The sequence below is a fragment of the Archocentrus centrarchus genome, chromosome 3 (genome assembly GCF_007364275.1).
Source record: "Archocentrus centrarchus isolate MPI-CPG fArcCen1 chromosome 3, fArcCen1, whole genome shotgun sequence".
NCBI classification, from domain to species: domain Eukaryota; kingdom Metazoa; phylum Chordata; class Actinopteri; order Cichliformes; family Cichlidae; genus Archocentrus; species Archocentrus centrarchus.
The window spans coordinates 9,582,831-9,602,136 of NC_044348.1; the positions used below are offsets into that span (position 1 = coordinate 9,582,831).

The 19,306-nt window shown below is 39.1% G+C and overlaps 2 protein-coding genes across 3 annotated transcripts; both read right to left on the reverse strand.

Annotated features, from left to right (window-relative positions):
• Window positions 1-8: 8 nt before the first annotated feature.
• On the reverse strand, window positions 9-9,505 carry gtf2f2a (general transcription factor IIF, polypeptide 2a). Of its 2 annotated transcripts, XM_030726171.1 has the most exons (9): window positions 9,365-9,505; window positions 8,864-8,937; window positions 8,607-8,631; window positions 6,853-6,991; window positions 5,533-5,592; window positions 2,456-2,537; window positions 2,172-2,271; window positions 777-920; window positions 9-652 (listed from the first exon to the last, which is right to left on the reverse strand). In XM_030726171.1, exons 1-9 carry the CDS (start codon window positions 9,428-9,430, stop codon window positions 530-532), a joined length of 813 nt encoding a protein of 270 aa, XP_030582031.1. In that variant the 5' UTR covers window positions 9,431-9,505; the 3' UTR covers window positions 9-529. The 2 variants fall into 2 exon arrangements, with proteins under 2 accessions (XP_030582031.1, XP_030582032.1); XM_030726172.1 differs by lacking the exon at window positions 5,533-5,592.
• A 5,041-nt stretch (window positions 9,506-14,546) lies between these two features.
• gpalpp1 (GPALPP motifs containing 1) lies at window positions 14,547-19,054 on the reverse strand. Its single transcript, XM_030757828.1, has 7 exons — window positions 18,870-19,054; window positions 18,648-18,762; window positions 18,488-18,568; window positions 18,148-18,397; window positions 17,796-17,960; window positions 16,683-16,784; window positions 14,547-16,566 (listed from the first exon to the last, which is right to left on the reverse strand). Exons 1-7 carry the CDS (start codon window positions 18,952-18,954, stop codon window positions 16,348-16,350), a joined length of 1,017 nt encoding a protein of 338 aa, XP_030613688.1. The 5' UTR covers window positions 18,955-19,054; the 3' UTR covers window positions 14,547-16,347.
• Between the last annotated feature and the right edge of the window lie 252 nt (window positions 19,055-19,306).

Here is a 19,306-nt window from a genome sequence, read left to right on the forward strand (position 1 = left end):
TCTCCTGAAAAAAGCTTTATTGCATAAGTCAAATTTAAAACCTAAAATTATACAGAAGGTGGTTTAGTGAGAAGTCACCTGGAGCAAAGGATAACCAAATTTGTCTTTTAGAAAATTGATGAGCTACATTTTAATGAAGTAAAGTGACTTGCTAAAGAGGTCACATTTATTTGGTGGTGGGAGCAACACCAGTGGTCTTCTAAAAGTTTACCCACTACACATTAAACCCCATGATTCTGGATATACAAAACATAAAAAAAAAAGATCCACTGCTTTGAACCACAAGTCATACATCTTCATAAAACACTGACGCTGAAGCTGTGACTGAAAAAGGTGGTGTATGTTTCAGTGTATAACCTCAGATTTTTTTCCATGGTACTCCTTTTTGTCTCCTACAGAATGACACAGAACTATAAAACTCCACCACATCATCCAGTGCATCTTCAGACCTGATGTAAAGACACCAGGTCCAACCAAGCTCTGATCTGGGAGGAACCTCCTCCCAACCTCCCACCTTAGGTTTTAAGAACTATTCGTCAGTCTTTTCCTCGCCTTGGTAATGCCTGTACTCTGGCTTGAGCTCCCAGGTGTTCTTGTGTGTTCCCTTCACATTGTAGATGCCAATATCACGCAAGATTTCCTTCAAGTAAATCTGAAAAGAAAATTAAACAATAAATCTAAATTAAATGCAGGTTTGTGGGCCAACAGTATGCTTTCAAATCAGTCACTATAAACAGCATTAGAACCAAAGCCTTTGTGTAGCCCTCAAGTCTTACCACAGGCTGTTTGGTGATATCCACCAGGTCTTTGATGTTGTAGTACTGGTGCTTCTCAAAAGCAGAAAACAACATGTCCAACACCTGCTGTTTGTCAGCTCGTGCTCTCTTGCCCTCCTCCTTCTTCTTCCTCTCATACTCACGCTGCAGAGAAAACAGACAGAGGTCATGTAAAGACTTTTTAGCTAATTATCTATTATCTAATTACCGATGGTTGAGTGGTAGATTGGCTCCAGGCACTTGAAAAGACCATGTGTCAGCTAAATTGGTCAGGTGTTGGACTTGGCAGATTTGCTTGTTGAGAGTTCAGAGTCAACCCATCACAACAGCTCAAATTCTATATACATTTTAATCAAGAAAATTACTACAGAATATCTATATCTGTTAAGCTCTTCATTAGATCTTAAGAGATTAATTAAATTGTGCTAAATTAGTTACTCTGAAAAGCAACTTAAGCTGTCACGTACCAAGAGGACATCCTGAAAGTACATGTACAGGTAAACTGTTAATCAGATGAAGTTCTGGTTACTGCACTGATGGGAATTATACAACAGGAGTCACACAAACTGAAAAAATACTAAAACCTATATTCTATTTAGAAACAATGCAGGCAAAGGAAGGTTGTGGCAAAAGATTTTCAGTGTCTGTGGCTCTTTGCCACTGTCTGCCTTAGATCATCAGGTGAGATTTTATCAAGCAACTAAAGATGTAACAGCAGAGCAAGACAATTTAGGACCAACATTTAATTTGCACTGATCATTTTCTAAAGAATGCAGTACATTTTCCTTTATTTTCCATTCAGTTCCATGTGAAGTCAACATATATGTGGAAAGAATTTAGTTGAGATTGTCTTGCAGTGTACTGAGGGGCCATTTTGACAGTATTTTAGTATGAGAACAGCGGAGTCCAACAAAAATACACACAATATACAAATTTAAATCATGGGAAGGACATACTGGATTCACCCAAATCCCTCACATGGTAAATGCAATAAAGTTAAAGTTTGCTTTTATGGTATCACACTTTACGCTTGTGTTTTCCCTTTTCCAATCATATTAACTGTTTTTAAAACAATGTTTTTGACACTGCAGTGTGCTGTATTTTGTGAACTAACCACAATCCAAATGTGGGACATTGCTGCAATATGTGCAGTTAGAGGGGCATGGAAATATCATGCTGCGCAGTCCCACGTGAAGCGGGACATCTGGTCGTCTTATGTGTGAATCCTTTAGGGGATGTGCTTAAAAACAAGGATGTACTACAGGCAGAACTTTTTAACAAGCAAATTCTTGGTCAGGTGTCAGTTAACTGAACTTTATGTATTTGTTATGAAACATAAAAAAAAAAAGTTAGTGCATTAACAAAAACAACACATTTCTCTGTAGGGTTTCTTACATTGTAATCATGGTTGGCCACAGGTTTGTAGTTGCTGGTAACAGCTTTTTCTAACTGTTGAGACAGCCTGGCAGGTTTGGAGGACTCTTCAATTTGTAACCTGTCAGAGAGAAAAAAGTACTTTACTTGCCAAGTATACAATATCAATGTAACACATAAGACAGAATTTACATTAAAGCATCCATGTGCATGCAGTAGATGATAATGCAGATTTAAGACACTGAGCTATACAGTCCATGCTCATGCAAATACTAATGTGTCTGCACCAAAATTAAAATGCTCACCTCTTCAGCCTCATATAGCTTTCACTGACAGCTGGTCTGCATTCTGCTCTCTGCACTACTACTCCCTCCAAGGCTATTTTATCTGAAAGAGAGTACAGGTAATTAAAAACCAGTGTGTACCACTGGATTTACTGCACATTTTAGGCGAGGAGGGATGGAAACAAATGCTGTAAGTGAACAACTGGATGACAGTTTTAAAGAAAAAAACCAATAATCCATCCATCCATTCTCTTCCAGTTATCCTGTTCAGAGTTCCGGGGGGGGGGCTGGAGCCTATCCCAGCTGTCACAAAAAACAGACAGGGAAGTGAACATCCACCTGGACTCTCACACTCACCGTTTGATGGCAAAATTTACATCACTCAGACCGAAGCAGACCCCAGCGGGCTTGCAAACGTGGAGAGTATAATCCTGGCTTAAGTGTTAATGAAACTTCTTTCTGGCGTTCTAAGAAGTTGTTATGAGATAATTGAGTCTAAGTCTCTAAGTCTTGTGAGGCAAGAGGCAACAGCTTTCAGTGGGGCCAGCACACTCTGGAAAAGGACACTAACAAGCTAATAAAAAGCCAAATCATCAAGAGATGACTGCCAGTGAATTTTGGCAGATGCAATTCCTCTTATGCTCTCCAGACTTTTCATATGCACACAACCAAAGGCTGCTCAAACATGACTGATGAAAACCTCCCAGACTACAAACAGAAACCAAAAAAGCTTTTAGAATCCTCTGCTCCCTCTGACTGGCAAATATTATAGTTCATACATGCACAAATATATGCTTTTGTCACAGTTAATTCAGGTGCAGTCGATGCATTTCTTGTTCTTGTGGTCTTGTAGTTCTAAAACAATATATATTTGTATTTGCATAGTGATATTATGCTCCATCACAGGTTAGTTCTAGTGTTGGGGTTCCCCAAGTCCTTCAACAGAACACCACAGATAGTTTGTCTTATATATGAAAGGTTCACCAACTCAGAAGAATATCGTATGAGTGATTTCTGTACAGTACCAGTCAAAAGTTTGGATACAGCTTCTCAATTAATGTTTTGTTTTTTTTTCTTACATTGTAAATTAATACTAAAGTCATCCAGACTATGAAGGAGCACATAAGGAACCATTTAATAAACTTAAAAGTGTTAAACAAACCAAAATATATTTTATATTTTAGGTTCTTGAAAGTGGGCACCTTTTGCCTAGATGACAGCTTTGCACATCTTGGCATTTTCTCAATCACCTTTATGAGGTAGTCACCTGGAATGGCTTTCAGTTAACAGCTGTACCTTGTCAAGAGTTTATTTCTTGAGTCTCTTGACTTCAGTATTAATTTACAATGTAGGAAAAAAAAAACAAAACACTGAATGAGAAGGTGTTTCCAAACTTTTGACTGGTACTGTACACAGTTCATGATGCCACTTCATGTCACTGGCTCCCAGTTCAATACAGAATTACCTCTGAAATCCTTCAATTAGTTCATAAAGCTTTCAAGTGTCTATAACCCGATTAGGTCTCTCGGGTCATCAGGAGCAGATATTTTAACTATTCCCAGAATTGGATCTAAGTGTACTTCCCATTACTGTGCTCTTACTCTTTGGGCCAAGCTGCCTACTGACCTGAGGTTAATTACAACTGTGTCCATTCCAAAAAAAAAAAACAAAAAACTTTTTAATCTCACAGGCTTACATTTAATAACTGTGTATATTTGTGTGTGTTAACTTGTATTTTATTTATCTCTAAGGTTTTGTTTTGTTGTTTTTATTGGCATAATTGTAGCCCTACACAGGTTTTCATGTTTTTATCTTTTATGGTAAGATCATTGAGTTTACATATAATGAAATGTGAAATATAAATAAAGTTTACATTGACATAGTTCATTAAAATTGGCTACATTTGCAAGTTGTATTGAAGGGTGCTTGATTATGTAGACATATATAGTATCACACACATCAGCCAAATAACTGCCACCAATCCAACAACTGAACTGACATCACACTCTAATTAGGAGAAGCATCAACCTGGTTTCACCACACACTCATTGCCATGCTTTGGTCACAATAGCACAAACTGTACAGAAGCTCCATCTGAATTACAATTATGCTCCAAAAAAGACAGCTTTAGGCCAAAACTACACTATACTGCCAGAAGTATTCACTCACCCATCCAAATTGTTAAATGCACGTGTTCCAGATTAGCTCAAGAACAGTGTGTGGAGAGCTTCATGGAATGGGATTCCATGGCTGAGCAACTGCATCCAAGCCTTACAAAGTGGAATGCAAATCGTCAGATGCAGTGGTGTAAAGCACGCCACCACTGGACTCTAGAGCATTGGAGACATGTTCTCTGGAATGACCAATCACACTTCTCCATCTGGCAATCTGATGGATGACTCTGGGTTTGGAAGTTGCCCGAAGAACAGTACCAAGTGTAAAGTTTGGTGGAGGGGGGATGATGGTGTGGGAGTGTTTTTCAGGAGTTGGGCTCGGCCCCTTAGTTCCAGTGAAGGGAAATCTTACTGCTTTAACATACCAAGACATTTTGGTCAATTTCATGCTCCCAACTTTGAGAGAACGGTTTAGGGATGGCCCCTTCCTGACCTCAACCCGATAGAACATCTTTGGGATGAATTAGAGCAGACTGTGAGCCAGGCCTTCTCATCCAACATCAGTGTCTGACCTCTCAAATGTGCTTCTGGAAGAATGGCCAAAAATTCCCATAAACACACTCCTAAACCTTGTGGAAAGCTTCTGGAAAGCCTTCCCAGAACAGTTGAAGCTATTATAGCTGCAAAGGGTGGGCCAATATTATATTAAACCCTATGGATTAAGAATGAGATGTCAGTCAAGTACATATGCATGTGAAGGGAGACAAGCTAATACTTTTGGCAATATAGTGTAACTACAAAATGACTACATATGAAGAATGTGTGTATTTACACCTTTAGTATCAACATTCCATTCTCCAAAGCATGTAAATGGCTTTTTGTTGTGATACCAAAAACACCATTTGATGAGAAAAATAATAAACCCTCTGAGTCCAATTCCTGAATCTGCGACTTTGTCACTCGCTTCTGAAACAGAGGACTCACCTGGACCTGTCCCTGCCCCCGAACCTGAGCTGCTGCCATCAGATCTCTCTTCTGACTGGCCTACAGGGAGGGAGGGAGGGATGAACATGAAAATACGAGGGATGGAAGGTATCGAACAGTAAGAACCACACCCAGGGTTTAGTCGCACACCAAAACTTTTTAAATTACAGAGCTTTTTGGCATGATCTCTGACAAGTACAAATGCGTGCACATGAGCAAAGCAAGCATGGCCGTACAACAAGGGAGCACAGATACCCTGTCCCACCACTGATATACATGCATGGCATGGCTGCACAAATGCATATAATTTGAAGCTAAAAAAATAATAATGTAATTATTATTTAAAAGTGTTTTAAACAGTAAACTTTTTTTGCAATTAGGCAACATTACTTCTCGTCTTTTCTGTTGATCTATTAAATTTTCTGTTTTATTACTTTATTACATCCTCGCACTGTTTTTGCAGCTTCCTTCTTGATGAAGTTTCGGTTCTGCAAACTGTTACGTGTTAATCCCTGGCTCTATGTACCATTTAAATTGTGTAGCCCTAAAATGCACACAGACATATAATATGCTGTCCCAAAGTAACCACTGCAGCTTTGCCAGCATCCATGGCAAAAAAAAAAAAAAAAAAAAAAGCATTACACAGAAATTGAAACCCTAATTACCCTCAAAGAACAAACAAGAGTAGTGAAATTCAAACTGAGCCAAACAACCCCATGCACAAATTAAATCAACTCCGAATTCAGTAATGATTTGTGTTGCTACTCATGCCCTCCATGTTAAATGATTCCCAAATGGAGCCATTTGTGCTTGATTATACACTCAATCAGCTGTGCTGATTGGCAGTTGACTGAAAATGTCAGCCCACAATGAATGGCAGATGATCAAACACTGAAAGTGAAATATGTAGAGACAAACACAAATCAAACTGAATAAAGACAAACACCCTTCCGTTTTCCACTGAGTGTTCACTTATCCACGATGTAGAGAGCACACTTCTTGTGAGTACCCACTGTTAATACTGTGGACAATGTCACACTCTAGGAAAAAGCCTGCAAAGAGTTCAGGTCACACAGAGACAAGCAGGGCAAGCAAGGGGACAACTGTATGAAGACAACAAGCTGTACAATGAGTAGCAAGATGAACGTCTCCATCACCCACCCAATCACACAGAACTTACCTGTGGGCTCTAATGAAAGCGGATATTAACTATATCATAGAAAACTGACACTGGAATTAGGCAAAGCTCATCTTGCAGCAAAGATGTTGAAAGCAGAGACTCGGTTCTCTGACTGGGGTCATAGATGAAGAGAAACTCACCCGATGAAGTCTCTGTGAAGACTGCCAACATCTGACCGCCCACTGACTGCATGGTGAACGGGTGTTCGCGTGGTGCACACACGTTCTTATCCTCGATACCATCGATTACAGTTAGCTCTTCATTCAAAGTAAAAGACACCTGTCAAGAGTCAATCACATTTTTTCTTTTCAGCAGCTGCATTTCAACACTCAAGCAGTTTATAGTAAATATAGTACACTATATAGTAAACAGAGAAATTCTAGCACAAGTATAGAAATAGTACAACGTTTTCCATTTAAATGGGTACAATTGCAACAACAATCAGCTGCTTTATATAACAAAAACTTACTGCATGCACTGAAACAACACAATATAGATTTCTTTTTTTACTTTTTTTTTTTTCAGCTGCTCTCCTTGGGGGTCACCACAGCAGATCATTTGCCTCCATCTCACCCTATCCCTCTTTTGCTTCTCTGTCACACTATCCTCTAATATACTCATTCCTAATCCTCCTAATGAAAATTTTAGCATCTTCAACTCGGCTACCTCTAGCTCAACCTCCTGTCGTTTTGTCATTGCCGTCTCCAAACCATATATTACAGCAGGTCTCACTACCATATCGTAAACCTTCCCTTTCAGTCTTGCTACTGTCATTCTGTCACAAATCACAGGGTTCTAGCCAGTGGTTGACTGCCCGGTGCTGTGCCAGGCTGAGGTGCTGTCCCACCGGGCTGAGAATTTCACCGGTTCACTATCAGAACTGCAAACGGTCATCCAATACACCTCATTCACTGTCCTAATACATGTCCTGCACCACTCTCACACACTTTTCTGCCACTCCCAACTTCCTCTTGTAGTACTACAGTTCCTCTCTTGGCACCTTATCATACGCTTTCTCTAGAGCCACAAAGACAAAATGCAACTCCTTCTGACCTTCTCTATACTTCTCCATCAGCACTCTCAAATCACATCTGTAGCGCTCTTTCTCAGCATGAAGCCATACTGCTGCTCACTGATCGTCACGTCTCTTCTTCGCCTAGTTTCAACAACTCTTTCTCATATCTTCATGGTATGGCTCATCAGCTTTATCCGTCTGTAGTTATTACAGTTCTGCACATCAGCCTTTTTCATGAAAACTGGTACAGTGCACTTCTTCTCCATTCATCAGACATCCTCTCACTCTCCAAGATTGTGTTAAAAAAAATGGTCCAAAAGGTCAATGTCCTCTCTCCTAGACATTTCCATATCTTTACAGGTATGTCATCTGGACCAACCACCTTTCCACACTTCATCCTCTTCATAGCTGCCCTCACTTCCTCCTTACTAATCCTCTGCAATTCCTGATTCACTAACTTTCCCCCATCCATCCTTTACACTCTCATTTTCTTCACTCGTCGGTTCCTCAAAGTGACTTCATATCAGTCAGCTCTTTCCATTTACCAATCACTGTCCCTACATTTACACTCCCTGCTCCCACCTCCACACTCCCGCCTTTCCTCTCTTTCTGTCTCTGAACATGCCTTTCCACCTGCCCACTGTAATAACATTGGGGAAACAAAACTTAAATATGATCATTTAAATAGCAACAATATATTTAAATAATGTATTTAAATAACTTAAACTACTGTATTTAGGGATTGTTTCTCCAATACTATTACAGCGGGGAACAACCTGTACTGAGAGCATGTAATCATTAGTTGATAGCTCGCACTATAAACATCCATTCCTGCATGTGACTATACTGGGATGCAGTCTTTCTTCAACCTGTGCTTACCTCTGGTTTTCCTTGATTTCCTTTCCTTGGAAATAAAAACAAGAGAAAATACAATTAACTGAAGGGACTTTTTAATGTTATTCAAAGTGCATTAATCGCATAACACTAAAATACAGCTTTTATTAAACATGTAGCTAACCCCTATTAACTCCTACCAGTGACCAACACAGACTCGGTTCCCTACCACATGTACAGTCAGATGACCCACATAAGAAACTTTGCAGCTGTTTTTATTACAGCTGAGTTACTTCACATACTTGCAGATTCGGAGCTTTCCGACTTCTCCTCTGCCTGTTGCTTTTGCCCATTGCTGAGAAAGGTATTTGGGTACCTGCAAGAAGAAACTTTATTGATACTAAAAGCGTCCACATGCATGTAATCTAAGCGGTAAAGGTTAGACTGCTTTACAGGAGAAAACGTTACTTTTGCAGCTTAGTCACATTTCGGCAGTCCAAATCATTATTAGTTAGTTATGTACAGTTTAACCTGCTTTTACTGCCATTGCTCCAACTAGGGATGTTGTTTACTGTAAAGACAAAACGATGGCTTCTAATTAAATCAGTTGTTTACAGTGCGTTCTGCTCCCAACATATTGTACAGTTTAACTGGAGTGAGCTTACAACCGATAAACTTAGCCAACGTTAGATAATGTAGCAGTAGATGCTAAAACTACCCTACCGGAAGCCTTAGCCGTGTTTGGATCATTGCCTCACCCTAGATGCCATTTAGTAATGTTATTACAAAGGGTGTATACGGACCTTTACAAGCCACACGCCCGTGTTCTGCTTGGCACCGGTTAAATCCACCTCTCCTTTTTCTGACATGTTTTACAATAACGTCTGAGACAACTTCAACAATGCAACAGCCGCACGCATGCGTACGAAAAATGGATGTATGGCGTCCCTGAAGGTCCATATTAGTTACGACATGTTTTTTTTTTTAAGCTTTATTTATCGTCAAATTAGTTACAACATTCGTCACTACTGCACATGGCAGAAACGCTCATAGCTAAAAACACGTGTTTTAAAAACATTTTTTTTGTTTTTTTGTCAACTTAAAGGGACACAAGTTTTTAAAAACAGTCCAAAGTTTCATATGCAGGACAGCGATGCATTTTACAGCAAGTTTGAGAAAAGGTTTAACATCATGAAAAAAAAAATCAATCACAGATGCACAAAGGGTAGCTTAATGTACGGGTTTTAGGTTTTTATGCCACAATGTAATTGGTGAAAGATGAGTTAGGTTTAAAATGTTTACTCATTATATAAAACACCCAAAGCTATATAAAGGGTCAAATAAATACAAATCACAATGTGAATTTTCACAGGTGAGTTAAATATTGATGAGAAAGTCTTTTCTGTATCTTTAACAACCAGGGGAAAAGGCAGGCCAAGAAAGGCCAGAGATATCTTTATAATGACATACACTGTATGCGTGTGTATTTACTACACACATAAACACGTGGGCTAAATTGTTTATCATCTCTCTTTTACTATCTCCCAGAACAAAATTTGAGTTTTTCCAAAAAAATGAAAATAACATTCGATCTGAGAGTATTAGCGAGTAACTAAATTAAGCAAGAGTTATGTGGTTGATCTGGTTGTTAGCTGTACAAACATAGTCCAATCTGAAACCTGACATGCTACAGGAAAAAATATTCAATTTGTTTTCATTTTTCTCTCTAAGACCAGTTTTAGTAAAGATTTTTTTTGAAGAAAATGAAAGCTTCAATAGCTTGAATAGGTTTAAAACATCTGTTGTAACACAACATCCAGTCACTGACACTAAATATTGTGTGTTCAAGTCCAGTTTAATAGACTAAGAAAGATCTGTTTAAGCATAGTCCATACTGTATATTGTATGCACTCAAAGAGGAGATCCTAGTACCTTAAAATACTCCTAAAGTCTTTCTGTTCCTTCTTTATGCAGGTTTTTGTACAGTGAAAGGTCAGCCTGTAAGTTTATGTTGATGAGACTGTCTAGTACATAGTATCTGGGATTAGGACTCACCTCTCCTTTTAGCTTCTCTCATCCTTTTTGTTCAACACTCAAAGTCCTGAGCCACAGTATCCTGAATTGGCCTTTTGGTCGGCATGAGTCCAATCACATCATTTTCATCCTCTCCTCACTGTTAAAGGGCTCAGCCTGCTAGTCTCACATCGCTGTCTTCATGTGCTGCTCTGTGAACCTCAGGAGCCAGAGCAGGTTCCAGCACTGGCAACCTGAGAGAACACGATAAAGTTACAAATTAAAATTAAAGTTATCCTCAAATTCCACTTATTTTTTTCTTAATTGAATGGAAACCTTTATAAGCTAAATTTGCTCACACAGCTGATGATGTAATGTAAGGATGGAAACAGCAATTATGTTGCAGATTTAGTATCAGCTCATAATAAACTCTACAGTCTACATCTTTATAACTCTGTAGAAGGTAATGCATCTGTTAGCCTGGAGACATTTACTGTATAGCTGCTTTTGACTGCTCTTTTGTCACAAAGGGGTGCCGGATGCCCTTCCTGATGCAAAAACAGAGGGAGATCTGTCCTCTGGCTGGAACTGAACCAGCAACCTCTTGCTTCCTAATTAAATGCTTTAACCACAATATTATGGAGCCAAAAGAAATATTTAAAGTATAATGTAATGTAATGTAAATGATATATAATAATAAAACATTTTAGACCATACCTTATACTTTGTTAAACTCCTGTTCAGAGAATGGCTTCTTTTTTTAAGATTTTGTAGGAAATCACAACTTTGTTGCTTTTATTTTGAATTAAAGCTTCAGTTGAAAGGCGGACAATTTTGACTCTTTTTCTTTGGCTCCGTACGAGGACTGTGATGTCTGCGGCACCTGGGATAATAAAAGTTTGAGAATACAGAGGAGCTGGCAGCAATTAAGGGGACTAAGACAGGGAGTGGTTTGTTCACAGATGTAAGTGTATGCTTGGATAGGCTTTGGCAAATGATGGCTGGCCAAAATCTGACAAGGAAAAATACTTAAATTAACCCAGAGCATAAATTGGTATTTTTGCATTGTGCTACACACCAGGAGGTGTTGTGTAAGTCAGTGCTAAACATTAACCATTTTGCTGGTGTTGTAACTAGAACATTTCATTTCCTCAGGGCAAGAGCACCGAATCCCTAACAGTTTGTTGCACTTTTGATTCACTGCTGGCAGAGCACTTCAAGTTGGTATCACTGCTGGATTTTTTTTTCTGGAGAACTTTCCACAGAAAAGGAGACATGCTTAGAAGATGCTGTCTCTACCTTTACATGTGAACAAACACTCTCAGTGAATAAGTTTAACAAATCCAGCTACAACTCCTCTCTCAGTGTCAGTCACCTGTCCTGACTTCAGTGCAGCTGTTCAAGCCCAAAACAGACTAGATTTGACTGATTAAACAAGAAAAAAGAAGTGGAAAACTGTAGATGTAGTAATTGAGCTACAAAGGATAAAAAAGAGATGGCAGAGGCAAAGGAAAAAGCTTATAGTGAGTTGTACGTGAAGCTGGATAGTAAGAAAGGAGAAGAGGATTTGTATCAATTGGGTAGGCAGTGATCAAGCTGGCACACTCAACATGCAGCAGGTGAGAGTGATTAAGGACAGAGATGGAAATACACTAACGAGTGAAGAGAGTGTGTTGAGAAGGTGGAGGGAGCACTCTGAGAAGGCTGTGTTATTTATTTGTAAAGGAAGACACCTGAAACACTTTCATTAAAAAAATAAGAATCTATTAAATCTATTAATTTATTAAAGAATCAGAAGATATCACATGTACATGTGGGTAAATCTTGTTCAGGGTGACACAGGCCTTCGCTGTGCTCCCTTCCCAAGTCCTGCTCTAAGCTAAACATAACAATTTTATACTACAAGTGCTATCTACAAGCACTATCAATTCAAAAACAGTTGGAGAGAGCCGTGGTTTAGACTGGGCCTTCTCGGATTGGTTCGTCCAGTGGTTGGTTCTGGCATCATGGCACAAGCTTCTCCAATCAGCAATAAAAGCTCCATAAAAGACACACACACACCTTCCCCTCTCACATATTCGTAATCATGACTTGGTAGTTTTATTCTCCTTAGCATCAGAGTACGATGACCTCCACACACACACACACACACACCCTTCCCTCCTTAGACACAGATGTACGTGTTTTGGCAAAACCTTTGAGGATAAGATAAACATATTCTTCTCCGAGGCCGAGAAGGTCATAAATAAGATAAATATATCGCCCAAAGGCCGTAAAGTTGGTCTGGCACTATCTATCTGTTGCTCTCTGTCTAATGTATTATTTAACTGTCTATTATTTGCTTGAGCCACTGTTCATTAATTAATTTACTGGAGTTTACTATCAAACATTTGTCATTTTATTCATTGAGTAAAAAATAATCCCCAATAAGCTGATGAAAGAAGAAAATGAGAGAGGACAGGTGGAGGCCAGTTAGTGAATTAGGAAGTGTAGAGGATTAGTAAGGGCAAAGTGAGGACAGTTATGAAGAGGATGAATGGCGGAAAGGTGGTTGGTCCAGATGACAGCTGTGGAGGTTCTGTGCTGTGAAAAAGTATTTGCATCCTTCCTGATTTTATTTTTTGCATATTTGTCACACATAAATGTTTCAGATCATCAATGAAATTTTAATGTTACATAAAGATAGACCAAGTAAATCCAAAAATGCAGGTTTTTAATGACTCTTACCCCACCCCTGAAGGGGGGAGCAGGGCATTGTTTTTGGTATGTTTGTTTGCTAATATTACAGCAAAGCTACCACTCCCGTTCATACCAAATTTGCATGCGAGATGGCCAGTGACAGTGACAATAGGGCCTCTGTGTTATCGCTGTGATTCAGTGTTTTGAGAGTGACATTTTTGTGAGACAGATAATGTTCAGATCAGATAAAACATCTGCCGGGAGCAAGGTTTGTTGTGCCTGACGCAAGTGTTTCATTTATTAAGGGGGAAAAAAAGCTATCTACTCCTACCTGGCCCTGAGTGAAAAAGTAATTGCTTCCTAAAACTAATAACTGGTTTTAACACCCTTGGCAGAAAGAACCCATCAAGCTTTTGCATCAGCTGGCAGTGAGTCTATCACATCAATTCAACCACACAAGCGCCTCACTTGGGTTTAAGTCCAGACTTTGACTAGACCACTCCAAAATCTTTGTAACCCAAGTGCGCTTGAGCTACAGGTGACAAACTGTTATCCAGACGTTCTCCTTCAGGATTTTCTGGTTGAGAGCAAAGAGAAAAGTTACAGTTTTGTCTCGTCAGTCCACAGAATATTTTCCCAAAAATTTCAGGGATAATCAAGATGTTTTTTTGGCAAAAGTGAGATAAGCCTTTGTGCTCTTCTTTGGTCAGCAGTGGTTTTCTCCTTGAAATTCTCCCATGGGAGTGATTTTTGCCAAGGCTTTATCTTATTGTTGAATCATGAACTCTGACCTTAAGTGAGGATAGTCAAACCTGCAGTTCTTTAGATGTTATTCTGGGTTCTTTTGTGACTTCCCGGATGAGTTATTTTTGCAGTAATTTTGGTAGGTTCCAAAGGCTTATAAATGGCTTTGTAACCCATTGCAGACTGATAGATGACAATGACTTCTCAGCAGTTCTTGAGTTACCTTTGATCGTGGCATGATATGTTGCTTTTTGAGAACTTTTAGCCTACTTCACTTTCAGGCTCTACTAAAATGATTTCTTGATTCAGCAGGCCTGGGTGTGGTTATTGAAAATTAACTCAGCTTTCCAAAAAATGTTGCTAATCAGTTAATTCATGATTTAACAAGCTGACAGATTCACTCATCCTGTATGGATCCATTCATAGTGGCACAATCTGTATTCCTTTTTTTTTTTTTTTTTTTTTTAAAGAAAGAAAGTTCATCCTCCCAAAACTACACTTAAATATTTAAAATCAATAAAAGCTGAGCCATTTCTTATGTTTGTCTTTATTGGGAAAAAACTGGATATCTGCTTTGTGGTTATTTAGTGATAAACATTTTACTATTGCTTAACTCTCTGTATTAGCAGCTATGGCTGTTAGAGAGCCATCACCTATCAGTGAAGGCTGATAGATAACACTACAAATGGGTTCGACTGGGGAACAGTTTCTCTGTAAATCTCATTAAGCACTGTTTTCCAGTAATGGAAGAAATGATTAACCCCGATTTAACAATCCAAGATTGTAGTACGCTCATTTATTTATGACGTAAACAAACTTGCAATCTGTGCAGCCACTGGTGCGCATCTGTGACTCACTAAATAACCCATATTAAGCTCATTAACAGGCTCTGTCCGTGAACGTGACGCGCCAAAACAAACAAAAAACAACCTACTGACGCATCTAAAACCGTTTCCTTTGCTTTTACAACTTTACCGCTGGAGCACGCGTAACGTGGGAGTGACGTCACTCCTGGCTCAGACACCTGAAGCAAATTGAACGTAACAGTAGCTTTAGCTGTTTAATTTAGTCTCCTTACATCCCATTAACTAATGTCATTACTAAGAGTGTGTAGGTACCTTGCCAAGCCACACGCCCGTATTCTGCTTGGCAACACTTGAACGCTCTTGTTTTTAAAACGACGGCTGGATGAACTTCAGCAACGAAAACTGCCGCTCGTGTGCGTAATCAAATACGCGCGTACGTGCGTATATTTCAGGGATACGGGATATATACAGGACACTAATGTGGACCTTTCTACATTCTTCACTACGGCATATCGCTTAAACCCTCACAACTGAAAATATTTTTTGTTCTTATGGCAAAATCGGACTCAACTTAAAGAAAATAAATTTGTGAAAAAAAAAAAGATAAAAAAAAAAAAAAAAAGATTTAAATAAAAAACAGCTTAATGGACAGATAAAAGCTTCATGTGCAGGACAGCGACGCATTTTACAGCAAGTTTCAGAAAACATTTAAGATAGTGAAAAATAAACCAAAGAGTACAATCATGGAAGGGTTTTAGGCTTTTAGGGTCACTGATCTAGTTGGTTAAAGTTGGGTTTAAAATGTTCATTTTATAAACACACCCAAAGCTATATTAAGGGGCCAAATACATATGAAGCACAATTTGAATGTTCACAGGTGAGTTAAATATCAATGACAAAGTATTTTCCTATACCTTTAGCTACCAGGAAAAAAGGCAGGCCAAGAAAGGTCAGAGATATCTGTATAATGATATATACTGTATAAAATGATCATATGCACCATTATACAACTCAGTATTATACTGCACTATCCCTATTTATCTATGACTACACTCATCTCTCCTTTACTATCTCCCAGTACAAAGTCAAAGTTTTTTTTTTACAAAATTGCAGCATACAAAAAATGAAAATAACATTTGATCTGAGAGTATTAGAGTAACTAAATTATGCAAGATTTTTGTGGTTGATCTGGTTGTTACCTGTGTGAACATAGTCCAATCTGAAAAGATAACCTGACATGCTGCAAGAAAAATTTTTCCATTTGTTTAAAATTTTCTCTCTCTAACACCAGTTTTTAATACAGTGTATTTTAGAAAAAAATTAAAGCATCAATAGTTGCTGCTTTATAACAGCTTGAATGAGTTTAAAACATCTGTTGTAACATGGCGTGCAGTCACTGACACAAACTATTGGGTGTTCAAGTCCAGTATAATAAACCAACAAAGACTTGTTTAAGCACAGTCCATATTGTATAAAGTCTGAAGGAAAATTTCACTGGCTAATGTCTGTGTGTTCAAACACATTTTTTACACTTTCACAGAGTGTTAGAGGAACATTCGGTCCTTGCTGTGGGAGAACCGTGTGTTCAGTTCCTGAGACTTCTTCAGCAGGCGCTGCTTCTGTGCTTCATCAAAGCGGTTCACTTGCAGGTCTGCATCACGATCAAACGGTCTCCTCTCCACTGGCGTGGTGGCTTTCTCCTTCGCCTTCTCCTTCATATTCTTTGTGTGTAGGCTCATCAGAGACTCCGCACGTTTAGACTCCTAATAAAAAGGAATGCGTACAGAAATTTTAGTCCAGAGTATAATGTGAACAAAAATACACACTGTGCTAAACAAGAACATTTAAAAGACAAGGAAAATGAAGTAAAACCACTTACATTGTACTTTGATACTTTCTCTGCCATCTCCAGGTCCTTCTGGGAAACATGTGGGTCTCCGTCTTTCTCTGCTTCACCCTTTTTCTTTCCCTCAAAATGTTCCTATTGGTGAACACCAACAGACCAATGAGATACAGAGAAAAGAAAAAGAAATTTAGTGTAAAGAATAAAGTGTAACAAGACCCATCACCGATGGGGATATTCTCCCATGATTAATGAAAATATAAAATAAATGTAGAAGCCAGGATAAGATTACAGCCCCATTTCATTATAGAAAACCTTTCAGCAGACATCGTATTACCTTCTGCAAAACTAGTTTGCCCTAATTTTGAGGCCCTGGCCTAAACATTTATCCAAATACTTTTAGTCACCCTTGGGTTAGTAAAGTTACAATACATATTCCAGCAAAAATATAACTTTGATATTAATATCAATGCATTATGTACAACATCACTATAGTCATAAGGCAACAATGTATAAAACATAATGCAGCCATGTTGTTTAGGTTTGAGGAATACTGCTGATGAACAATGATGAGTCACAGTCTGTATGATTTATGGCCATAAGTCATCCCTGACCAACATGTTAGACAATCCTCAGCCAATCAGAAGTTGACACAGGTTAAAGAACTTATGTTTCTATAAATAGACTGGTTCTTTAACTAGAAATTTAGGATTCCCCAGCTGTTCAGTGGCCTGATATGGGGAATCCCCACTTTCTCCATTTCAGTCAATAATGGTCAAGTAGATGTAGTCACACAGGACAATATGACCACACGATTGGGCTGAGCCAATCAGGCAATGAGAAAGAGGCTGCATATCATTAACATATATTATGATAGTATTAGCAGCCTGAAATCATCCATTTTGTTTACTCTCCACTTCAGATAAATGCAGACAAAGTGTACTAAATAAACCCCACTAATCACACATCTTTGTTGAAAGAGTAAAGAAAAAATATGCCAAATTTCATGGCTCAACTCCTTGTGGTTTTGGAGTCTATAGCCCAGAAAGGTAAAACTTCAGACGGACAGACAGACGGTACAGCAACATTATCCTCCCACTTTATTTACTCTGGAGGAAAATCAAAAGTAAATCTGTTATCAGTAACTACCCTGGCTTTGCGCTCCCGATCTGCTGGTGTATCCGTCCAAATGGAGCGATCAGCGTTTTCTGGACCTGACCTTCTTTTGAAAGTTCGAGGCCCCAAGCCAATATGCTGCAGTTCTGGCGGGAGCTCAGTCATCCATGTTTCTCTGGTAAGCACCTCAGGAGCATCCTATTGATAAAAAAACAAAAAAACATTAGAAGAAATTCAGAGGAAGAAAATTTTAAAACAGGCATTCAAGGAAAGAAGAGATCCTAGCATCTCAAAATACTATTCATGTCTTTCTGTCCCTTTTTTAAAATGCAAGGATTAAGCTGATGTGACCGTACTGTGTATAGTGTCTGGGATTAGGGCTTACTTTTCCTGTCAGCTTCTCTTTCATCCTTTTTGCTCTACGCTCAAAGTCCTGAGCCACGGTGTCCTGAAATGGCCCTTTGACTGGCATGGGTCCAATAACATCTTCTTCCTCTCCATCACTGCTGGAGGGCTCAGCCTGGTAACCTGGAGGCAGGGCAGGCCCTGGGTAAATTTCTGTATCTTCTCCATCGTTGTCTTCATATGCTGCTCTGCAAAACCCAGGAGGCAGAGCAGGTCCCAACACAGGCGGTCTGAGAGAATATGATTACAGTTTCCATAATTTGGTATTTCCATTTTTCTCCTTAATTTACTAGAAACCTTTATAGGATAAATTCGCTCACACATCTGGTGAACTCGGGCGTTTCTTAAATCCTGGCGGCAGGACTGGTCCAAAAAAACCATCATCGTCTTCTGTGCTCACCCTGCTCAGAAGACATATGTTAGTATTTTGTTTATCGAGACATTTAATTTATCTGAGGCGCAATCCAGCAGGGAACCCACTCTGCAGCAGTGTGTCCCGTCTTGGCTCTTTTGACCGCTACCTCCTGCTCACTTTCATCCGAGGAGCTCGACGCTTCTCCCCGTTTATAACCGGGAGGCAAAGCAGGGCCAACGACTGCAGAGTTACAGAAGAAAAACTACTAAGTGCACTGGGAAATGCAACCGGATGCCAATGTTAGCGCAAACAAGTGTCGCTTCAGGGGCAAAAACATTGTTACTTACATCCGTTTTCATTATCACAGTCTTCAGGGCTCTCCTGTCTGAACGCTGGGGGCAAAGCGGGTCCAATTAGTTTATCAGACGACATATTTGGCTCTGGTTTATACCTCAGTCACGAAGCTGCAACAATTTTTGTTTATATAAGAAAGCTACTTCACTACCGATTAAGGAAACCCCGAAGAAGAAGCGTGACCTTTGAACAAGGAAGTAAACACCGAAACGTCATTTTTTTTTTTGTATCAAGCTAGATGCAACACAAACCAGAAGTACAATAAAGTTGATGCGATTTATTTGACGACAGTTTTCCATATTATTATTTTTTGAACATGTGTCATTCAAACATTGAATCGGCATTAAGTTTATTTGTGTGTAATATGGTATGGGAGTGCTTTTAAATAAATGGTCATGAATCACATGTTGACTACATGTTTGAAACTTTG

Excerpts from the sequence above, each read along its gene's own strand:
- gpalpp1 (XM_030757828.1), bottom strand. The coding sequence starts at position 18,954 with ATGTCGTCTGATAAACTAATTGGACCCGCTTTGCCCCCAGCGTTCAGA. Across the intron at positions 18,569-18,647 it reads ACGGGACACACTGCTGCAGA|GGTGAGCACAGAAGACGATG; the intron begins GTGGGTTCCCTG and ends TCTTCTGAGCAG. Across the intron at positions 17,961-18,147 it reads AAGAGAAGCTGACAGGAAAA|GATGCTCCTGAGGTGCTTAC; the intron begins GTAAGCCCTAAT and ends TTTTATCAATAG.
- gtf2f2a (XM_030726171.1), bottom strand. The coding sequence starts at position 9,430 with ATGTCAGAAAAAGGAGAGGTGGATTTAACCGGTGCCAAGCAGAACACG. Across the intron at positions 8,938-9,364 it reads CGGGCGTGTGGCTTGTAAAG|GTACCCAAATACCTTTCTCA; the intron begins GTCCGTATACAC and ends TTCTTCTTGCAG. Across the intron at positions 6,992-8,606 it reads GAAATCAAGGAAAACCAGAG|GTGTCTTTTACTTTGAATGA; the intron begins GTAAGCACAGGT and ends GACTCTTGACAG.